The sequence below is a fragment of the Rhinopithecus roxellana genome, chromosome 20 (genome assembly GCF_007565055.1).
Source record: "Rhinopithecus roxellana isolate Shanxi Qingling chromosome 20, ASM756505v1, whole genome shotgun sequence".
NCBI classification, from domain to species: Eukaryota; Metazoa; Chordata; class Mammalia; order Primates; family Cercopithecidae; genus Rhinopithecus; species Rhinopithecus roxellana.
The window spans coordinates 47,660,654-47,680,493 of record NC_044568.1 but is presented as its reverse complement, the minus strand read 5'-3'; the positions used below and the strand labels follow the sequence as shown (position 1 = coordinate 47,680,493).

Genomic DNA, 19,840 nt, shown 5'->3' with positions numbered 1-19,840 from the left:
ACTTAGGAATACTTTTGTATAACGGTTAAATTTTTCTTGAATGTTTGTCCCGAGAGTTAAAACTTTAGAAACATTAACAAAGATGTCTCAAAAACACTGATTTCCCTAGACAAGTGGCGCATTTTCCACAAACCGCTATTTTGGACAGAAAATACTAAAATAATTTTCTCCAGGTGTTTAGAAATTCAGTCAACCTAATGAAAGGACTATAACACAGTTTTGCATTCTGACTTGTGATATAAAGCACTTTTTCAAATTAATCTGATTGCCCACCTTACTTCCTTTTAAAATTATGTTTAAATCCTCATACTAGATTGTCTTGAGAATTTCTCTGGTATATTACATAGAATTATATTTTAAAGCCACACACTGTAAAGACAGTTTAGAAGTGATTTAAAAAATGGAATTTCACTTTGATTCTGTTAATTCAAGAAGAGGATCTTCAAATGCTGTAATTTTTAAAAAGTTTGGAGACTTGCTACATGAATACTTTAAGCAAGAGCTAAATTCCTGAACAGTTTAACCCCTCTGATCATTTTTACTCAGAATTTCAAATAGCAGTTTGTGTACCCAAGTTATTTACATATTTTCTTCCTTAATCATCTCCTTTTCAAAGGACAGAGTTCATTTAACAACTGGTTATTATGTCCTAGTTTTATTGCTATTTTTATTTGCTTTAATGAATGAATCATTTCCAAAACCAGTTTATAAAGTAAGACTCATTTCTGCTATTTCATGTAAAAAGCACAGGTCCAACAATTGCATCCTTTTACACCCCTTCCTGTATGTCTCACCATCAAAGCACCATAAGACATCCTAAATTACAAACAGATTAATGTCTTTAAGAATGCAATTCTCAGGCTGGGCATGGTGGCTCACGCCTGTAATCCCAGCACTTTGGGAGGCCGAGGTGGGCGGATCACCTGAGGTCAGGAGATCAAGACCAGCCTGGCCAACATGGTGAAACCCTGTCTCTACTAAAAATACAAAAATTAGCCGGGCTTGTTGGCACGTGCCTGTCATCCCAGCTACTCAGGAGGCTGAGGCAGCAGGATCACTGGAACCTGGAAGGTGGAAGTTGCAGTGAGCCAAAATTGCACCACTGCACTCCAACCTGGGCGACAGAGTGAGATCGTGTCTCAAAAAAAAAAAAAAAAAAAAAAAAGAGAGAGAGAGAATGCAATTCTCTCATATCCAACTTCCAGACTTAGTTATCATATAGACCACAAGTAATTATGACTTGGACACTAGCTAATATTCCAGGAACTAGTTATTGGTGAAGTAGGAGGAATTAGGAAAAAAGCTATTAGGTCATGTAGGTCATCTCAGAATTTGTAAAGAATGGGTAGGTCAAATACCCCTTAGGAAAGCAGATTTCAAAAAACGAGGCCTGATTACATGGAATGAAATTATTGAAAAAAGGGGATTCAAATGGTTACTAAGTTCTTGAAAATGTGGTTCTAATAATTACAGAGGGTGTTAATAAGAGAGAGGTACGAAACAAACCAGGATGGTTAGCACAGGACTCATCAGAAACAGCACACTATAAAAACAGCAGTGTGGTTTAATGACTGCAGCACCATTTAATGACAGGTAAATCATTCCCTTCTTTGAATATGCTTCTTCAACAGCAAAATGGGGACATTTCCCCTGCAGAGCTGTTGTAGGGGGTTTGTTACCCACTAAGATCAGTATTTCTTTGTAGTTCTTTTTGTCCTTAGGTTATATCCCATCATTAAGGGAGCACAGTCAGAGTTCTATGTTGAAAAGTTACTTGATAATTCTTCTTTTCCTTGATGGTTACATGATTAATTTGATATACAGTTAGGCTCACTGATTTCAATTTGTATTCAGTATTGAAATTTACTTTTTTCAATAGTTAGTAAGACTACTTTTCTAACCATTGTGGTCAGTTGTCCATGGACTAGCATTTATATGTAAACAGTAGAATCAGTATGGTAACATTTATATCTACAACTTAATATTTATTACAACAAAGTATTTATGATCAATTTTGAGATAACTGCCTAAGGCTCCTGAAAAGACTATAGCTAAGGCTCTTCAAAAGTTAGTCTGATTAACTTCAGTTGACACTTACACAGTGCTATGTGCCAAGCACTGTTAAGTGTTTTATATACATGAAACAGACCTCTGAGGTATGTTGCCCAAGATCATGCTGCTAGTAAGGTGAACAGATAGATTTTTTTTTTTTTTTTAAGACAGGGTCTTGTTCCATTGCCCCGGTTGGAGTGCAGTGGCACAATCATAGCTCACTGCAGTCTTGAACTCCTACGCTCAAGCGATCCTTCTGCCTCAGCCTCCCGAGTAGCTAGGACTACGGGCACACACCGTCATGACTAGCAATTAAAAAAAAAATGTTTGTAGAGATGCGGTCTTGCTTTGTTGCCCAGGTTGGTTTCAAACTCCTGGGCTCAAGCGATCCTCCCATCTCAGCCTCCCAAAGTGCTGAGATTACAGGCACATGAGCTCCCATGTCCAGAGAGAACAGGCAGAATTTGAACCTAGGCTCTACAGTCTGTGCTGTTAGCCACTTTAATATGTCTCCAACATTCTAACTGATTATACATGTTTCTGCCATAAATAGGAGCCACAAAACTTAAACCTTTTCTGGTTTACTTAAATGTGTGACCTTAAGAAAATTATTGTATCATAACTTTCCCACTACTAAAAATGTTTTCGGCCGGGCGCGGTGGCTCACTCCTGTAATTCCAGCACGTTGGGAGGCTGAGGCGGGCGGATCACAAGGTCAAGAGATCAAGACCATCCTGGCCAACATGGTGAAACCCCGTCTCCACTAAAATTACAAAAATTAGCTGGGTGTGGTGGCAAGCACCTATAGTCCCAGCTACTCAGGAGGCTGAGGCAGGAGAAGCGCTTGAACCCTGGAGGTGGAGGTTGCAGTGAGCTGAGATCATGACACTGTCCTCCAGCCTGGTGACAGAGCGAGACTCCGTCTCAAAAAAAAAAAAAAAAAAAAAAGTTTTCAAAGATAATCAATCGTAGACTAAGTCTCTTATACATATTTGTAAATATTATTTAGGCCAAATCAACTGCTCTACCTAACCACTAATTTCACTCATTCAATCAACATTCATTAAACACTGTTGGAAGTTAAAGTGAGTCAATTTATTCTCCTGTCTTCTCCAAATCCCACTGAAATGACCAAAGACTGGCCACTGAAATGGCCACTATAATATACCAAAGAAACTGTCTAGAAGATCTAGGTCCAGAATTTCAATATAATTTTAAAACAAAGGTTGGCAATTAATTTGAAAATATGCTTTATATCAGAATTAAGAATGTAAAATAGTGTTACAGTCCTTTTGTTGGATAAACTAAGTTTCTTAAGAATATATATATGCACTGTAATCCCAGCACTTTGGGAGGCCAAGACGGGCGGATCACGAGGTCAGGAGATCGAGACCATCCTGGCTAACACGGTGAAACCCCGTCTCTACTAAAAAATACAAAAATCTAGCCGGGCGAGGTGGCAGGCGCCTGTAGTCCCAGCTACTCGGGAGGCTGAGGCAGGAGAATGGCGTAAACCCGGGAGGCGGAGCTTGCAGTGAGCTGAGATCCGGCCACTGCACTCCAGCCCGGGCGACAGAGCGAGACTCCGTCTCAAAAAAAAGAAAAAAGAAAAAAAGAAAAGAACATATATATGCAATTTATACAACATTCTATAGCAGTATGAGAAAATGACAAGAATACCATCAACAAAGCAGAATCACTGAAGAGTTTCTTGAATCTGTACAAGAGAAAATAGGTTCACAGAAAAGGACTAAGTACCTCTGCAGCCTGTATCAATACAGTCAAAAGACAGTCTTCTTCATTAGATAAGTTGATGGATTTTCTAAAAAAACTCAGTAAAACCCCAAGCTCAGAGAAACAGGAGCTGAGCACAGCAGAGGGCTATTTATTGGTAAAGACAATGGAAACTGACCACTGAGGATGGCTGATGATATCTGTACCTTGAACTTTTTCATCTGAGTAAGAACTGCTTGAATGGCCAAGTTGGATATTTGCCACAACAGGCTCCTAGAGAGGAAGGGTAGAGCACAGTAGGAGGTGATGAATAAGAGATACAATATTTTAGCTAATTCTAGGCTAATAAAAAGAGGAAAAAAAGCAGTGCCCAGCAACTTACAGAGGCAAAAAATAAGAGAAATAGCACAGCAGGGAAAACACATCATGTACCCAACATCCCTGATAACTGTCAAGATAGTCACAATAAAGGATAATTAAACATTAAATACAGCGTAGTCCACTTAAAGCCAACATCTTACTTAACTAATGGTGCAATTCTAAATGGTTACACCATAATAGCTACCTACTGAACGGCAAGAACTTCAGAAAGAGTCTGAGGTTTCCAGGATTAGTCCTGTATTAGCAACATGTCAACATAAAAGAGTTTGTCTTCTAATCCTAATCCACTAAATCTTATCTGGAGTAGGACTCTAAAAGGTGATTTAGTAGGTTGATATATGACTATCTACATTTGTTTTAAGTAAGATTCTTTGCTACGGTTTCTTAAGTGACTCAGTTTAAAAAAATTTTAAACCCAAAGTATTTTGTCTACAGGATAAAAAAAAGAGTCTCATATTTTATGTTTCATCATAAGAAAATGAATAAGACTATACCATAAATTATCTTACAGGCTACCTGTGATTATCAATCATCCTTTACATTTAGAACCCTTGACTGACACTTGGTTACTGTCTTAGTCCATTTGGGCTGCTATAAGAAAGGACCAGGTGGCTTAAGAGCAATTAAAATTCATTTCTTACATTTCTGGAGGCTGGAAATCTGAGATCAGGGTGCCAGCAAGGTCCGGTTCTGGTGAGGGTCTTCCAGGTTGCCAACTGGTAACTTCTCATTGTATCTTCATATAGCAGAAAGTGGGCTAGGCCTCTTTTTAATCACCTCCCCAAATCCCCTCTGCCTAATACCATCATATTGGGGGTCAGGATTTCAACATGTGAATTTGGAAGGAGGGGTGCATTCAGTCCATGATAGTGACTAACCTCAACTAATGAGGTTAGGGTCATGGTTTACATACCTAGCCAGTTGGGGAAATCTACCCTAGGACTACAGATTACATCCATAACCCAGTTAGCAAATGTTGGCTAGTGTAGGAAGGTTGACAGGATGCTAGTAGCTTAGTACAATCTGTCATCACACTTGAAAAATCCCCAAATACACATTACCTTTGATATGCAGTACAGCAGTTGTATACAAACATTTGGATAGGCTGTCTGATACTCTTAGTGCACTGAGGTGGAAGAAGGTAGCAATCCAAGTATCAGGGGCATGGTTACAATGTACATCATGAAAGTGATACCGGCAGGGCAGGGCCGGGGCAGTGGCTCACGCCTGTAATCCCAGCACTCTGGGAGGTCAGGGTGGGAGAACTGCTTGAGTTCAGGAGTTCAAAACCAGCCTGGGCAACATAGCGAGACTATTTTTTTTTAATTAAAAAAAAAAAAAAAAAAAGTGATATGGGCAGCCAGGGATAAAACAATGATATATCCTACTTTAAAAACATCAGATTGCTTTCAGTGACTGTATGGTGGGCAAATAATCAACTGCAATGTTTATGTTCTATGCATCAAATGTGGTAAGAGATTAATCCATTTAGTTGCTTAACCACAATAACAACAGTTACCGTATATGCCTGTACTGTGGTAGATGTTTCAGATACATTAACTTTAATTCTTACAACCACCCTTCATGGTAAGAAGTATTATCCCCATTTATACATGAAAAAACTATAGCTCAGAGGCCAAGAAACAGGCTCAAAGCCCCTCAGCTGGTAAACAGCAGAACCGGAATTTGAACTGAGTTCTGCCTTCTACCATATACATATATATATACACACACACACACATACAGATACATATATATATATTTTTTTTTGAGACAGGGTCTCACTCTGTCACCCAGGCTGGAGTGCAGTGGTCCAGTCTCAGCTCAGTGCAACCTCCACCTCCCAGGCTCATGAGATCCTCCCACCTACGCATCCTGCGTAGCTGGGACTACAGGAACATGCCATCACACCAGGTTAATTTTTGTATTTTTTGTAGACACGGGGTTTCGTCATGTTGCCCAGGCTGGTCTTGAACTCCTTGAGCTCAAGCGATCTGCCCACCTCGGCCTCTCAGAGTGTTGGGACTACAGGTGTGAGCCCAGTCCCCATACTCTTTTAACTATAACTTTCTGAATAAAATACTTTCCTAATAATTTAACATATCATATACACTCACTTCTATTTTCAAGTAAGAGGATATTCATGAAGATGAAGAGGGGACAGGAACTATTTTTCAGTTGGGGGAAAATACAGAATAACAAAATTTAGGTAAATTTTCAAGCACAAACAAAACATCTATGGGAAAGCCAGAATTAGAACCCAGACTTCAATATATGTACTCAAGTTAAAAAGACTTAATCTGCACCTTATCATACTTAAACTCGCATACAAAATACTGTTTTTCTCCTTACTCTATCCAACCATAGAGGTCCCCTCAACAAACAGTAACCATTCTAGATCAGACTAATGGCCCTTCCCATGAGCTCAGATGAGGAACACTGGATTCAACCTCTTCCATTTCATCTTGCTTCCTCATGGGAGAGATTATTTACCCATTACAAGTTCCTCACCACCCCCTGCCCACCCCCACCATAGCAAACTACACATATCATATGCACATGCATGCACTCATACATATCTTCCTCAGCTTCACTGAGTTAACTCTACCTCAGTTTATTCCACTTCAGGAAACCTCTTATACATACATTCTCCGTAATTCCTCTGATAGGGCAATTTATAAGCCAGAAAACCCAAAACATGTTGACATATATAAGAAGAATCTCAGTGAACAACTATATCACATAGGAGGAATGTTGTAAGCTTTGAAGTCAAACTGATCAAGAATCAGAGAAATAAGCTGCCCTTTCTTATTCCTTTTTATCTTTTGAAAATGCAAATAGTAAAGCAACTGTATTGCTTTCTACTATTTTGTTGCTGCAGAAGTATTTCAACTACAACATGGTCTTGTGGGCTAGCCTAGAAATCTAACTTCCATATTGATCCAGAGAATCAACAAAACAACCTATAAATTAAGTTTCATCTTATAATGTTAAAGTCAGGAATATTATATAGCAGCTGGACTTCATTCTCCAAATGAAAACCAACTGATACCTTTTTTTTTTTTTTTTTTTTTTTTTTTTGGAGATGGAGTTTTCGCTCTTGTTGCCCAGGTTGGAGTGCAACGACAAGATCTCAGCTCACCACAACCTCCGCCTCCCGGGTTCAAGGGATTCTCCTGCCTCAGCCTCCTGAGTAGCTGGGATTACAGGCATGTGCCACCACACCTGGCTAATTTTGTATTTTTAGTAGAGACGGGGTTTCTCCATGTTGGTCAGGCTGGTCTTGAACTCCCGACATCAGCTGATCCGCCCTCCTCGGCCTCCCAAAGTGCTGAGATTACAGGTGTGAGCCACTGCACCCGGCCCCATCTGATACATTTTTTTAAAAATGAAGCCGGAATTCTATGGATATGCAGATAATTTGATATGTAACAATTTAAGTATCATACTTGTGAAAATCAGATAAGACTGGGGGTGCCAAATATTCCCGTCTTCTGAGCTCTAGTCCCTTTCTTCTTGCATATCCTACTCTCACCTCAAACAGAACATGTCTAAATCAAGTCCGCAATTTTTTTTTTTTTTTTAAGACAGTCTCGCTCTGCCACCCAGGCTGGAGTGCAATAGCGTGATCATGGCTCACTGCAACCTCCGCCTCCCAGGTTCACACCATTCTCCTGCCTCAGCCTCCGAGTAGCTGGGACTACAGGCGCCCACCCCCACGCCTGGCTAACTTTTTGTATTTTCAGTAGAGATGGGGTTTCACCATGTCAGCCAGGATGGTCTCAATTTCTTGACCTCGTGATCCGCCTGCCTGGGCCTCCCAAAGTGCTGGGATTACAGGCATGAGCCACTGCGTCAGGCCAACTCCTCACTTTTTACAATCACCTCACTCTCTAAATTCCCAATTTTATTCCCTAGCCCAGATTCAAAATCTTAGTGTTAACCATAACATTTCCTCTTTCCTGTCATGTGCAAGCTTAGACTAAATGCTGCCTAAGATACAGAGATCAATAAATCATATTCCCTGCTCTGAAAGAACTTAAAAAAACTATACTAGAAAAAAATTATACTAGAAAATAGGGCAAGTACCACACAAATAACCATGATAAAAATATGCTACCATAAAAAATGTGCAAAGTGTTACCAAGGAGTGGGGGGGGAACCACTTTAGGTAAGGGATCAAAAAAGGTTTCATGAAGATAGCAGCTGATATACTCAGAAGATGGGTAGGATACTGATAAAACAGGGACCGGAGAGAGTGAGAGGGTCAAAGAATTACAGATGAGAATACAGACTGTACATAGGAAACAGAAAGTAATACAGAGGGGCTAGAATGTACATGCATGCAGGGAAAAAAAAGCAGGATCTAAGGCCAGAAAGTATTATAAGTTGGAGCCAGACTGTGAAAATCCTTGAGTGTCTTTTGTTCTGTGGAAGATGAAGTCACTGAAGGTTTCTGGTATAAGCACATGCAATAGTTAAGAGCCAGGATCCACTGAGTGACATTAGGCAAGTGACTTTTCTGTATTTTCATAGGGCTGTCTAAATAACAGCACTTACACAGGGGCGTTGTGGGGATCAATTAACACATGTAAAGTGCCTAGAAAAGAATCTGTCACAAAGTAAATGCTATACAAGTATTTATTATTCTATTTGTTCTTTAGAGAGATAAAATAAGTTGCAAAACAGAGAAATGGACTGGAATAGAAATTTCACTGCCTTCTATCTTCCTTTACTCACGCCATTCCCTTTTCAAGAACAAGAACCACCCAAGTCTTCCTTATTACTCATTATTAAATGTATCATCTGTTAAACTCAAATTCCACCTCCTCTCTGATTGCCTGATCATATGCATATGTTGGTACATACTCACAAGGTACAAGACATGCAAGATACAATTTTATCTTCCCAGGGTATAGGGTACCTCAAGGACTTTTTCATTTGCTTAAACATAACCTCTAATTATTTCACTACAGATTCCTTACAGACCACAAATGCGTCAATAGCATTTGTTGCAAGACAGTCTGGAATGAAGTTCAAAGGCACAGGGAATATCTATGGGAAGATTTTTAAAATATTCATAGTAAATTAAAGATTTCTTTTATCAAAATGATGCTACTTTATAAACGAAATGGTCATATCTCTGTGATAGTCCAAGTGGCCTTAAAGATTTTTGTCTTTGGAGGTCAGTGGCCTGATCAGCAGAACTGATCTGAACACGGCCTATTTTTGAAAAGAACTTCTATTATTATGGCTGAAATTAGACCCAACAATGTTCCAGGTAAACAACTTACTGTGAATATATTGCAATAATGAAATTTTGTTCTTCCTTTTTCTTACTTGACCCACCCAACTGCATTTTTTTCTACTCCTGTTTAATCTCTAACTATAGCAGTATATGGTCCCTAGTTGAACAGATCTATATTAAAAGTCAACAGCTGCCTTTTTGCTCAATATATACAACGGCAAGTGTCAAAATGCCAAATGTGACATTTTATTTATAGCCAAAGCTAGTATAATGAGACACACAAAAAAGTGCAGCCTTTTGCTAATTAAAAAAATAAAAATAAAAAAAGGAGTGATTCAAAGATATGTCAGTTTGCTTCAAAAATGAATTGGAGTTACACACTGAAATTTCCCTTAAGCACACTATACATGTTAGTTGGTACATACTCACAAATACATGTAAGTACCATTGATAGCAACACCCAAACCCAAATGCTCTTTATTTTGTCAACTCTAAAGCAATAAACCCCAAAGGAACATCACATTCTACTTGCTCACTGTGTATCTGGCAAGAATTCTCCTCTGTGTAATTTGCAGTTAACAAAAGAATGCACAGTAAAGTTTACAAACACAGTATATTTAAGTGAAATACACAGTATATTTAAGTGAAATACACAGTAAGGGTATATTATTGAAAAATGATTTTAATCCAGGTACCTATTTTTAGGTATCCTGATATTCAAAGATCTTCAGGTTTCCTCATGGCTCTTATCTAAGCCTCTTTAGGATTTCTACAACAGCTTTCCCAACATTACTTTTCAGTTTGTAGTCGATAAAGGATGAAAAACTGCTACTTTCAATCTGTTGTTATCAATTGGATCAGGTTTTCTAATTATAAAGCCTCTAGCTGCTTAGTTGGGCAAGGAATTCTAGAAAGTACTGGGGAAAAAATGTGTAGTTTCAGAACTTGAAAATACAACATCCTGACAACCAAAAAGACATGAATGTCATGTTATATAAACCATCACAAAGGTAAGGCTGTAAATATGAAATTTATACCTATATTCTTGTCACTGCTGTCACTGTACAACCTAATTTCCTCGGTCTCTTAGAGAAGCATATCAAACATGGTCACTATGTAAATAATTATGCATTCGGGTTCATGAACAAGTTCTTATTTATAATTCAACAGTAACAATTTCATAAACAGGAACACTTCATTACATGTCTAAATTTCCCCTATAAGATTATGCAATATGGCCCACTGCCTAAGTATGCATTGAAATGGGTTATGGAAAAAATGAACTCATAGTTGCATTACAGAAGCTAGTAACTAGAAAAAAATTTATTCCATAAACTAAATCTTCAGTGATACTGCTTGCCAGGTTTCTATAAAGAACCAACTATCTCATATATTTCAAACTTATTTTCACACTTCGAGGTGAGAAAAATTGACTTGATACTCCAACTGTACTACCAGCTCTTAAATTCCTTTAAAAAATAACTTCTGAACTAAATGATCTTAACAATACACTGTGGTTAATACTCTTTAACCCACAGGAGAACAAAGTTGGAGTCTACACCTGCATAACTATTAGAAGTGCTGAAAGAGGTATTAATCAGGTCTAAATGATATAATTTTTATTAATAAAAACCCTCAACTGCAACTTGTCTAAGATCAATTACATGGCTTGTAAATAGTGGGACTGGGACTCGGCTACACGTCAGTTTGCCCCAAAGCCTGTGTGCCATTTCCACTATGCTAGGCTGTCTTTCATGTAGAAAACCTCTTCAATCTGTTCCAGCAACATCTAAACCCAAGTACTCCTTGGTTTTGGTAGTTACATGTGTTCCATAAGTGTATATTACCACAACAACTGACTATGCAATCTCTCTTCCCAGATTGGACCCAGCTGGGTTCACAAACATCCAAATACAGACACACCATGTTGCCTTAAATCTCTTTCTGGAACAAGGCAGGATATAAGTAAATAAATAAGACAGACAGTACAAAAGGGAAACGCTAAAAAATCCAGATGTTTTGATCTTTTATATAATAAATGACTAACATTTGAGCATTTACTATGTATTGGACAATATGCTAGTCTATTATATGCCACATTTTATTTCCTCACAACTATCCTTTGAGGTAAATATATTGTCTCCATTTTATAACTGAAAAATCAAATTACATGCCCCAAATCATAAAGCTAATAAAAAGGGAATCCAAGAATCAAAATGAGATATGCCTGACTCCAAATCCTACAGAACCATTTTACTATACTGTAACTCCAACACAAACTCAGTATTTACCAGGAAAGGGATTAAACAATGATGTTTTTGGTCACACTAAACAGAACAGTGGAGAACTGATATATGTAATTATTACTATGCAAAATTTGAAAGCAGCAAAATAAGGAAGGACTCAGTAAGTATGGCCAATATAACAAATGCATCAGCAGTCTTTAATTTTTTTCCTTCTGAATTTCCTTCTTTTAGTGATTTCCATTTACTCATGCCTGCTGTTCATGTTCTTAATCCTAAATTCCCCTTCTCCAAAAACATTTAGGCTTATTTATACTCTTAAGTCTGAAGTGGTTTTATCTCTGTTGGTAATGGTAAAAGAGATGATGTTTGGAACTAAGGTTGTAAAGGAAATATTAATGCTTTGTTCAGGAGATCTAACTTCCTATTGGAAAATCTGGTCTACCCTGGGAATTCACAGTATCATAAATGATCTCAAGCTTTAAGCATGTCCTATGACTACTGTAAAAAGATCGGTTTTTGAATTTTTATTGATAATTATTACTTGATAAGCTGAAATAAATTATACTGATAATGTCACTTTTTCAAAAACCACATTTAAAAAACATCTTTAATCACTTTATCTTCATAGCCTTTTATGCTTAGAAGTAAAAAACTGAGTGGTCCAAATGTCCACCAACTGATGAATGGCTAAATAAATGTGGTCTATCCATATAACGGAATACTTGGCAATAAAAAAGAAATACATAGCCAAGTGTGGTAGCGTGCATCTATAGTCCCAGCTACTTGGGAGGCTGAGGCTGGAGGACTGCTTGAGCCCAGGAGTTTGAGTCCAGCCTGGGCAACATAGCAAGATCCTGTCTCTTAAAGAAAAAAAAAAAAGCCATAACATGGAAGAACTTTGAAAATATTATGCTAAGTTTAAGAAGCCAGTCACAAAGGATCACATAGATTCTATGATTGGAAATGTTCAGAATAGGCCAATCAACAGACAGAAAGCATATTAGGGGTTGCCTAGGAGGATGAGACACCTCTAAGCCTAGTCTTGGAGGAATGAAATGTTCTAAAATGGACTATGGTGATGGTAGCACACAACTTTATGAAGATACTAAAAGCCACTGATTTGTATACTTTAAATATTTGTATACTTTAAATGGATGAATATTATTATGTGAATTACATCTCAATAAAGTTGTTTAAAAAATTTACTGGAAATAGGCTCAAAAGGCCAATGAAGAAATATTATTAATGCTTTTTAAATTCAAGGAGAACACAATCTCAAAATTTTTGCCCTTTTAGGTAACCAAATCCCATCCTTCTCTATAAATCATGTCCAAAGTGATTAATAAAATGAAGTTTGAGACAGGTTTGTTTAATAACTGATGTTACAGAGTTCTTTCATGTCAAAGTACCTTTGTGATCACTGAAGTTGTCACAGTTCCAGGGAAAGGACTTATGATTTAATCATTTTCTATTACTTAATGAACAGGTCTGCTTAAGCAACTTGTAATTTTAATGTTTTAAACTTAGGATTCCCAATGCATAGGCCGGGATCTACTTGTAGATCTTGAACCCTTATGAGACAGATGTCAAGCTCCACAGTCCCTTATCTGAGGCTTCCCAGAGTTTCCTATGAAGTAGGAGGTAGCAGAATAGGAAATGACACCCCTCACCAAGTCTTTCACTTCCCTGAACACCTGCCAATCTTTAGACCTGAGGAAAATGAAAACTCTTCCTCACAAAATGTCAGACATATAGCGGGTTTTAAACAGGTAAGTCTTGCTTCTTATTCCCGATTTTACTATCCACGAGCAATGGAGACCAGGGGGAGAGGACAGAATCCTGTTAGCATAATACTTTTAGTTTATTGAGTCTCCTCACTCAATCCTTGTCAGGTAACGAGGAGTGACTTCATGTGACTGGTAGTTTAGAAGAAAATACTGGGCATATGTGATCCAACATTTTGCCTTTAGAAGCACTCATCTCTCCTCTGTCATGCTGGAAGTGTTATAGGGGCAGGTCCCCCAGTTCTGTCCGGGAATGGATAGTTAAGTCTGCTCAATTTTGAGGTCCAGGAGTAGGAAGTCACTTGCCCCCAAATGTAAATGACATTCTCCAATATCCTCTTAGTAATAAAATAATATTTTAGCCCCTAAATACCTTATTTCTTTTTTGCCCCTCAACTAGTTCAGAATATAAACAGGGAAGAACATGTCAGTTTTTGAGACCTCCCTAAACAGTAACATCCCATCCAGACAATTTTAAAAACAACAAGAATGAAAATACCTTCAGAAATGAATACACTAACCTTAACTTCATTATGACAAACTGTAACATGAATATGATAACCACTTTAGGGAAATTTTGATGAGACATAAGGGAGAATTCTTTCAGCTACTTGAAGGAGACTTTTGGGGAACATCTGGAAATCTTCATAAAGAACATAAGGCAAATCCATCTAGGATGATTAGGATTACGGTCACTGAAATCCTTGCTGTGAGGGGATAATGCCTCCCTCACTAAAGGGATCTGTAGACCATTTATATTTAGAGAAGCAGCTTTACTTAACTGTTTATCTTGTTAAAATTAACTAACACTAATTCCCGCACCCCCAACAAAAAGTCTCTTCAGGGGTGAGAAGAGAGCGACAGTGAAATTAAGAAGCTTGTACAAAGTAAAGACTATCACTTTAAGACTGAAACCCAAGTCTCCTTCTTTCCCTCTTCTGTAATCTGGGAAAACCTCCAGCCACTGAAGAATTTTAATTTCACTTAAGGTAAGTAAAAGGTGTGCATAAATAACATATAAGTAATACTTTAGTGAAGAATTTTCTTCAATGGAGTCTTTGCAGCACCGAAACTCAAATCTCACATGCAAAGCACTGCTATGTGGGGGGAAATGTGAAAATGACTATTTTACATTGGCCAAATATAAACATCCTAAGGAATCAGATCAAGTAATGGATGTCAAAGTGCTTCAAAAACTATGAGGCATTATATAAAATCAAAGATACTGCTATTGATATTGAGTTCCAGTAACCAGCAGAAATTCGACCTTAGCATAGCAGAATTATGTAATTTTGTCACTGTATTCATCTACCATTTAATATTTTTGGTTACACTAACAGAAAGAGTCTTCATTAGAGTGTCTTCCCCCATACATATAATATGATGTTTCAGATCTTCAAAAGTTTGTGCATAATCCACAAGCCATTACAACAAGCAGATGAAATGTTAATCACATAGATGAAAATGAAAGGCATGTACTTTCTCTGTATCTAGACCAAGACAATAAAAACATGAAAAACTCTGCTGTCCAAAGTATGGTCCATAGTCTTATAGTAACATAGTTTATCAATAGGGATTTTAGGAAGTTACTCTTCTTTTTTTTTTTTTTTTTTTTTTTCCTATTTCCTTCTACGGTAGTTCAAGCAGAAGCTGAGGACAGAGATTAGACTATGGAGATGAGAGACTGGAAGAGGAAGAACAGCATGGAAGTGGCAAAGAAAGTCCAAAGCCAAGAGGGCCATATATTTAACTTGTTCTAAGTACGGCTGTATTATCCTTAATGTCTCCTTATTTCCTAGAACATCTAATAGAGAAAACGTCATTTCTCACAGTTCTGGGCTTTCATTTCAAAACTGGATTCTGACACCTGTTCTTATAAACCAGAACAGCAATATAACAATATGTAATTTTTATTGAGCATTTACTGTGTGTCAGGTACTGTTCTAAATGTTTTACATGGGTTAACTCAGTTAATTACCACAATATCCAAATGAGATGGGTACTTTTATTACGCCTAAGGCTAAAGAACCTGCCCTAAAGCTACAGAGCTATGAAGTGATGAAGTCTAGACTTGAATTCTCAAACTTTTCCTTAGTAGTTCACTGCAGTGGTTTTCCAGTTACATTCTGCAGACTCTTTCAGCTCCAAAAGTTCTGTTTCTAAAATACATTTTATCCTGTTTAAAAACTGCAATGAAAACATCATGATCAAAACTAGAGACTGAATATAATACACCAAAGGGAACCAACACATTAACTTTTTGTTGCTGGGTTAAGTCACTTTTGTGCAGCTCTTGAAATAAAGCTAGACCTGTCACCACTGAGATCTTATTTGAACTTCTTGTAAATGTTTCATTGATTTGGAAGGTGTAACTCTGCGTTTTTTTTTTTTTTTTTTTTAAACTCAAGACTACATCTGCCTGCTCAGGTGAGACTGTACAGCATACAAGCTCAAGCATAACAGTAAACAAAGGAACATACTATCCCATTCGTTTTACGTTTCGGGGGGCTTACTGCCTGACATGTAAGGTAAGAAATACATGCTAGATAAGAATTTAAAAAATTTCCTATGTTCCTACTATCTCTTATTCCTCTTTCTAGCCATAATATTTAACGGAATGGTATTCTGAGATGGCAAGGAAAACTTTTAGAAAAAAAGAATCACGGCCGGGTGCGGTGGCTCAAGCCTGTAATCCCAGCACTTTGGGAGGCCGAGGCGGGTGGATCACGAGGTCAGGAGATCGAGACCATCCTGGCTAACACGGTGAAACCCCGTCTCTACTAAAAATACAAAAAACTAGCCGGACGCGGTGGCGGGCGCCTGTAGTCCCAGCTACTCGGAGGCTGAGGCGGGAGAATGGCGGGAACCCGGGAGGCGGAGCTTGCAGTGAGTGGAGACAGGGCCACTGCACTCCAGCCTGGGCGACACAGCGAGACTCCGTCTCAAAAAAAAAAAAAAAAAAAAAAAGAATCACTTCCTCCATCCCACATCAGCCACATATTGTCACTGTTACGCTCTGGACCTTGTGCCTACGATCCCCTGTCATTCCACTTTGCTGTACTGATCACTCCCACTCTGACTGGTCTTCAATTTTATTGGGCCCCCTATTCTACTGGCCATGTACCATCTGCTATTCGACTGACCAATCCATTAGTTTTTATTCACTTTCACTCTTTATCCAGCTGATACTCCATAAGCCATCATTACAATACTTTGGCCACTATCCTAAATACCTTGGCTGCTCTGTCATTTTGTTGCAACGTATCTGGCAAACCCTAACCTTGAATGAAGCCTTCACATTATTCTTTATTATTCATTATTGTATATGAGGCTTTCACATTATTCTTGATGTTTCCTTATTTCCAAGAACACTTGGAAAATTCACCTACCTCAGTACCAAAGCAACTGAGCACTACTAGAAAAGGTCAAGAGGGCAGATGGGTTATCACACTGTATGTTCATGACCTCAACTTCCAGGACGCATCAGTGCTGCTTCGAGAATCCTACTTATCACAGTTGGCAAGCTTTCTCTGCAATTGTTTTTTTTCTAACAGTTTATATTTCCTCAGACTTTGGACATTCATCGCTCCCATCTCCGTGGCAACTCACAGCCAATTTTGCCTCCAAATTTGAAAGAGTTATACTCATTCTATCCTTGCTTTCTTCGGAATACAAGAGGAGCTTGCCTCTTTTTTTTTTTTTTTTTTTTTTTTTTTTTGACGGAGTACCACTCTGTCGCCCAGGTTGGAGTGCAGTGGCACAATCTCAGCTCACTGCAACCTCCACCTCCCGGGTTCAAGTGGTTTTTTTTTGCCTCAGCTTCCGGAGTAGCTGGGATGACAGGCATGCACCACCGCGCCCGGCTAATTTTTTTTGTATTTTTAGTAGAGACAGGGTTTCGCCATGTTGGCCAGGATGGTCTCAAACTCCTGTCCTCAGGTTATCCGCCCGTCTTGGCCTCCCAAAGTGCTGGGATTACAGGCATGAGCCACCATGCCCGGCTATGCCCTTTTCCATCTTTGGAACGTTTTGCTATCACTTATCTTTCTTCTCTTTCATATGTAACAATTCTTCTCTTTCAACTATATCTTTTGCATGAACATTTAGTCTGTTTTATCTATTGGGATTCTATCTAAAACTTCTTTGTAGAAAGATTCTTTCTGCTAGAGCACTGAAACCCCTTTTCCCCTAAGTAAAGCCTGAAAGTCAGTCTCATAAAAGGAGTCAATCCACATATAAGTAGGATAAAAACATCAACAGGTCATGAACTGGATGTCCTACATGTAACCGTGTTAAGTTGTCGGGCAGCAACAATATTTTCGTTAACAAAGCCCATAGTACCACCAAATTCGAAACCATCCTAATTCTTTCTTCGTATATTTTACTATTAAGAGTTCTGCTAAAACTCTACAGGCAAGAAAAGTAGCAGAATTTTTAGAGTGTTATTTTAATAACCAGTGAATCTGACAGCATGATTTTGTGTTACTAGGTCTACATCGGGGGAGAGGAGGGAGGGAGGAGGAAGCAACAAATGTCCCAGCTACCACTCTTTCTAAGAGCTAAAAATATTGCAGGATAAATACAGAACCATAAGTAATACTTAAAAAGTAAGTTTTGACAGCACAGTGATGCTTTTTTTTTTTTTTTGAGACAGAGTCTCGCTCTGTCGCCCAGGCTGGAGTGCAGTGGCGCGATCTCAGCTCACTGCAACCTCCGCCTCCCCGGTTCAAGTGATTCTCCTGCCTCAGCCTCCTGAGTAGCTGGGATTACAGGTGCGTGCCACATGCTCGGCTTTTTTTTTTTTTTTTTGTATTTTCAGTAGAGAGGAGGTTTGCGCCATGTTGGTCAGGCTAGTCTCGAACTCCTAACCTCCTGATCCCCCCGCCTCAGCCTCCCAAAGTGCGTGAGCCACCGCGCCCGGCCGCAGTTTTACAAGAAATTATCCACGGAGGGAGCTTGACATTCCCAACCCCCCCAATAATTTCTTCACCTGCACTGAATAAGCAGTTGCAAAACAAGACCATTCCTTAAATCCGAGCAGCTCTCCCGACAGCTGTTTACATTAATTAAGGTTTGGTCTCACAGGTTTGGGAGAGGGGGAGAAAGAGAGGCGGAAGAGCGGAGGAAGAAGAGGTAGCAGGGAAAGAAGTGGCCCAAGCTGAGAAAAATCTTGAAAGCGCATTCACCTGGGGTACCCTTCAGAAAGATGCCCGCCTCTTTCCCGAGGGCACCACCTTGCCTCTCCCGCCCACAGCTCCGTGGTGTTACAGCAAGCACTGCTCTCGCTGCCGGGCTGCCTGCAACTCTAATGTGTTATTTAATTTTGTAACTACTATTAAGATCTCTCCAGCGTTTTTGTGATGCGCTGGAATGAAAGACGCTCCATAAAATGAGGTTTATTATTAGTAGTATTATAGCTCCCGGGCCTAAAATAAAGCAAAATTATAACCACATACACACTTCAAAGGGAAAATCCGAAGCCACAAGCGTCTCAAACACTGCCAAGCGGGCAGGGGATGGGCGGGGGCGGGGGTGTAGAGGGGCTCCAATCCGGCGCCCCCCACTCCCACCAACCCCACCAGCTCTTCCAACACCCACCATTCACCCTGCCTGGTGGGGTCTGCGCCCACAGCCCGGGCTCGCTCCCGGCCGCAGCTTCCTCTGGTGGTGGAAGGTCTGGAGTCGGACCTGACCCCTCTCGGCCTCCTCTCGCCCACCAGCTCTCTAGCGGCTCCCGCACTGCCCCGCAGGCTGCCTCACTCCCAGCCCCAGCCTCTCCGCCTGGTTTCTAATTTCCTTGCAAGAGCCTCAGTTTCCTCCCGTCTGCCACCTTGACTTTTTTTTTTTTTTTTTTAAATCCAGAACGAAGCTGGTTCCTCTGCGATCCCTCACATGGGAGGGCTACTCCCCTCCTCCCCGGTCTGGGACTCGCCAGCCTAGCCCAGGTCTCCTCGGCCACTTTTCACCCAGCCTGGGGCGCCTCTCCCCTGAGCCCGGGGGTCCCGCTGGCGCCCGGCGGCTTCCTCTTCTCTATCCCCTTCCTCCGCGGCCCGGGTCTCCCCTCCGCCCCCGGTCTCCTCAGGCTAGCCCCCAGCCGGGACCCTCCACCTCGTCCTCCCCTCAGTCCGGGTCTCGCCCCCCTCGCGTCGCCCTCAGCCAATCCCCCGCCCGGCCCCGCGCGCCTGCCGCTCACCCGCAGACTCCCCGGTGTTGATCCAGTCCGGGTTGGCGATGCTGGCGATGGCGAAGATATCGGCAGCCAGAAAGAGACATCCTGAGATGATGGTCAGTTTATCCATCTCCCCGCCCCGCTCCCCCCACCCCCCGAGCCCCGGACAGGCAGCGGCCTCACGCCTCCCGCCCCATGGGCCGCCGCCGCGGCCCGGAGTCCCCGC

General features: G+C 40.2%; 1 protein-coding gene across 1 annotated transcript in view; it reads right to left on the bottom strand.

Annotated features, from left to right (window-relative positions):
• The window catches only part of MOSMO (modulator of smoothened), a 76,587-nt gene extending 56,747 nt beyond the window's left edge, over positions 1–19,840 (bottom strand). Inside the window, exon 1 of the mRNA XM_030924966.1 lies at positions 19,639–19,840. Coding sequence (XP_030780826.1) covers positions 19,639–19,744 — 106 coding nt within the window. The 5' untranslated portion in view covers positions 19,745–19,840. The remainder of the gene's footprint in view (positions 1–19,638) is intronic.